The 4621-nt window shown below is 46.6% G+C and overlaps 1 protein-coding gene across 1 annotated transcript; it reads right to left on the bottom strand.

The window, feature by feature from the left end:
- Nucleotides 1-772: 772 nt before the first annotated feature.
- Nucleotides 773-3701, bottom strand: pcdh20 (protocadherin 20; the record flags this gene model as incomplete). The annotated part of the gene is made up of 2 exons (XM_079496918.1): nt 3604-3701; nt 773-3394 (listed from the first exon to the last, which is right to left on the bottom strand). The coding sequence occupies exons 1-2, from the start codon at nt 3649-3651 to the stop codon at nt 773-775; spliced, it is 2670 nt and encodes an 889-aa protein (XP_079353044.1). The 5' UTR covers nt 3652-3701.
- Between the last annotated feature and the right edge of the window lie 920 nt (nt 3702-4621).

A 4621-nucleotide genomic window follows, 5' to 3' on the forward strand; every position in this document is an offset into this window, starting at 1 on the left:
CCTTTTGCATTAAATTCGTTTTTCATACCTCCACTATTCAAATGGAATTTCTCATGGGTGACAGTCTTAGTAGACACATAATAGTGAAATGTATTGCAGCTGAAACAGGTTCAGAATAACATCAAAGAGCTCATAAGACTTCTGTTTATCTGCGTCAGTGTACTGTACGGTCTGTACAGTCCATCTTATACTTCATCCTTATAATGATACTAGATCCCAAAGATTTTTTTTGTATGCATACGTTTTGTATGCGTTTGGGAGGTTTGGTCATTATTATGGGGGCACATTCTTGACACCGCCTGCACGGTCTGGAGCTCCACTTTTGGATTAATAAATACTGCCCTGCCCAAGTTAAGCTATACTGTACTGTACCGCCCTGCACAACATGTTCTGGTGAAAATGTATTCAATTCAATTCTTTAAAGACCCATGCAAGTGTTACAAGTGTATCACAAATAAATGTTATGATAAATTTAAATATTTTTTCCCCGCTTTTACATGGTAATGGTTTTATATAAATTTATAAAACATTTCATACAATATTTACAAAATACCTTATACTGAGATATCTTCATCAAGTTGCTCTTAGCACAATGCATGAATGCAATATAGGCTGTTCATACTCATCGCAATGAGTTGTTGTAAACATTAATGTAAACAGTGCTAGTGTGTGTGTGTGTGTGTGTGTGTGTGTGTGTGTGTGTGTGTGTGTGCGTGCGTGCGTGCGTGCGTGCGTGCGTGCGTGCGTGCGTGTCATATTGAGATACTGAGTGTCAGATGCTTGAGACCTGCCTGAGCTTTCTGTCCACAACTTGCAATGGATCACTATCCATTTTTAACGGTATTTCTACCTCCAGTCTTTTCTTTCTGTGTTTTTGTACCCTGCTACAACAGATGTAAGATGTCAATGCGATAACTATGAACAACAGCCCTAGACATGTGGCTGAGAGAGCAACCAACACAGGTTGGCAAGGGGTGAGCTCATAGCTCTCAGGCCCCTCTGTCTGGCCAATATACCAGGGCTTCTCCTCCACTTCAATGTCAGACTCTCTAGTCAGCAGACTCTGGATGTAACTCTCATTGCTGACGGTCTCATTAACAAAGAGGTTAACCATGACTGTTGAATGGAGGGGTTCTGGTTGCCCGTGGTCACTGACCTTAACCAGAAGGCTATAGAGACCTCTGTTACTGAGCTCTCTCTTTAGCGTGATGTTGCCTGTTTCTGGGTCGATGTCAAATGAACCTGGCTCACCGCCCTTCCTGTTGATGATGCTATAGGCAATGACGGCATTCATGCCTGTATCCTTATCCACAGCGTACACCTCCGTGATGGAAGTTCCGGGGAGTGTGCTGGGCAGCACCAACATGTACGACTGATTAGACTGAGGAAACAGAACAATTGGCGGGTTGTCGTTTACGTCCAGCAGCAGCACGGTCACCATAGTGACGCAGGAGAGAGCAGGCTCGCCGCCGTCGGCCGCCTCGACCCAGAGCTGGTAGGTCCCCTGCTGCTCGCGGTCCAGCGGCATCTTGGCCCTCAGTGCACCTCGGCCGGTGTCTATCATGAAGATGTCACTGCCATTGAGGATAGAGAGCGCCACCCAGCCGTTCTCCCCGGCGTCGGCGTCTGTCACAGACAGGACCCCAATCTCTCCGAACCCGGGGAAGTTCTCTGGCACGAAGAAGGTGAAATCTTTGTCGATAAAACGTGGACTGTTGTCGTTGCGGTCTTGCACCGTCAACACCACGGTGGCTATGGCCTCCTTCCTGGGTGTCCCGTGGTCCGTTGCCCTCACTATGAAGCGGTACGTCTCCTTCTCCTCCCGGTCTAGCGACGTGGCCACAGACAGGACGCCGGTCACGCCATCGATCAAAAATACGCCTGGCGCGTCGCTCCCCAGGTGGTACGTGACTTCCCCGCGTCTTCCGCTGTCATGGTCTGTGGCACGCAATTGGGCTAGAAAGGTGTTTGGGGCGTTATTCTCCTCTATAGATACTTCCACCAGAGACTTCTGAAACATTGGTGCGTTATCATTTTCATCCAGCACCTGGACCTTGAGGGAGAGCCTCATGACCAGCCCTTGTGCATTTCTGGCCACCACAGTCAGCTCATACTCTTGTGTCTGCTCATAATCCAATGGCTCGGTAGTCTCCAGGAGGTATTCATTCTTGAACAGCTTGTAAGGGGTTAACCTGAAAGGGCCGGAGCCTTCCAAATGACAGTCAACCTTCTGTTTGATGTCTGTGTTTTTCACAGTAAAAAAGGCTATGGGAGAAAATGCCAGCTCTGACTCCTTCATCAACACCGTGCCATCCTTTTCTACTGCAATGTAGCGAGGCGTGACCACGGGGGGCCCTGTGACCACTTTGATGACATGAATGGTAACAGTGGCAACGGCAGGGATACAACCAGGGCCATTGGCAAGCACAGTGAGCTTGTAGAACTTGCTGGTTGTTGCTGAGTCTGTTTTTCCCACAAGCTTAATCAATCCTGTGACTCTGTCCAAATGGAACAAACTCCTGGTGTCCCTTGGCACACGTTCACTGTAAGCATAGTTGATCTGGGCATTAGCGCCGAGGTCAGGGTCAAAAGCATGCAGGCGAGCCAAATGGGCTCCTTTGGTAGCATTGCCAAGGAGAGTGACATTAATCTGTGACTCTGTGAACTGGGGGCAGTTATCGTTCACATCCGTGATTAGTATCTTCAGGGTGGCTGTTCCCAGAAGCGGGGGGGTCCCGCCATCCTCTGCAATGATATCGGTGATGTACTCAGCCTGCGTCTCTCTGTCCAGTGCTTCCATCACGATGAGGTATGGTGTCAACTCGCCTCCCTCGTTCTCCTCCACATCCAGCGTGAATACTCCAAAGTCATTAACCAGCCAATATGTCTGCACTCCATGGAGCCCCACGTCGGGGTCCACGGCAGACTGCTCCACTGCATAGCGAGCGTACGTGGGTGCGTTTTCTGGGACAGACACACAAATCTCCTCCACGGGGAACCTTGGCCTGTTGTCGTTTACATCCTCAATAGCGATCTTAACTTTGACGAGCTGAAAGTATTGCTGAGGCAACACAAACACGTCCAACGAGAGAATACATCCTTGATGCTTTGAGGTGTCGGGACACAGGGTCTCTCTGTCAATCTCTTTGTCAGACGTATGAAGCTCCCCTGTTGTACTGCTTAGGTTCACATACTGTTCACTGACCTTCTTTTGAGGCAGGCTGAATACAAAGGGGGGGTCGGCAGTGAAATCCAAATGTAAGTCTCTTCCGATGGCCCCTATGAGTGTCCCCCGGGGTAATCCCTCTTTTAGCTTATAGATGAGCTCCTTTGCTTGGTTGAAATTTGCTAAACAGAAAGGAGGGTTGGTGCAAAGCAAGAGGACGCACAAACCCTGGAAGAAAAGGCATTATTAATACATGATATGACATGATACATTTAGTAAAGGAGTTCAACAGTATAATGACGATTGTTAAACATAGATGAGAACAGTTAATGCATTTAATACTTAACATTCATATCTATAAAATATATAAATATATAAAGTATTTTTAAAACAAGGCAGCCTAATCTTTCCTCTAAGTTTGAGCTGTTTAGACTTACCCATGCAGTGCCTCTCTTTCTAAGGCTGGGGGCTTTGATTTTGAACATGTTTGTATTCTTGTCCAACAATGTTTGTTTCTATAGCAAAGACAGCAAAGTCTTAAGTCGCTCAGGCATTTTGAGCGCTGAGCAGCGCAGACCTCTGCTGAGTGCTTTGCCTTATTGCCATTTGAACTGAACAAGTCATTCATCCCAGTGCTGGCTCTGGACACTCCCACCATATGCAAATCAGTCCCTCGTGCTAGCCAATGAGAGTTGAAGGCCTCTGGAAAAGCATTTCTAATTCTCAGCTTACTTATTACATGGTGTGACAGTACACACTACAGCACGCATCTTGACTCGTCACTCGACATGTTTTATGGTTTAGTTCCTAAACCATAAACCAACCATAAAACATGTCTGTCTGTCTGTCTGTCTGTCTGTCTGTCTGTCTGTCTGTCTGTCTAAACTTTAGTACCTTTGCATATGTAACTGCTCAAATATTTACAAAGGTAAGAAGAGCATGATTCATGTTTCAATGCTTCCCAATGCATTGAGGTGATCTTACTGTACGTACAGTAGCATAGCAAGTGCTACTGTACAGTCTGACTCTCTGGATTTGAGCATTTAAATAAATCTACCCTCTAATCTCCATGTGTTCTAAATGCAATGCCAGCTGTTTGCTGGGATTGAAAGCATACTGCTCAGAGAGAATGTCTGATTGAAGTTCTCTGCAGAAAAGGACGATTGAGACAGTGTTGCACGCATGCACGCACACATGCGCGCACTGCAGTCACGCACGCAGTCACGCACGCACGCACGCACGCACGCACGCACGCACGCACAGAGAGAGAGAGAGAGAGAGAGAGAGAGATAGAGAGAGAGAGATCTGTCATTACTCTAGCTTCATAAAGCTTTAATGTTTTACAGTAGAGTTCATTCACACTTTAATGTGGTTTAAATGTGTTATTCAGTTAGACTGTAAAGGTAATTGATAATATGGGGCATGTGCTTATGAGGTACTTGTACAGTATCATAT

Source organism: Electrona antarctica (assembly GCF_951216825.1).
Source record: "Electrona antarctica genome assembly, chromosome: 3".
Taxonomy (NCBI): domain Eukaryota; kingdom Metazoa; phylum Chordata; class Actinopteri; order Myctophiformes; family Myctophidae; genus Electrona; species Electrona antarctica.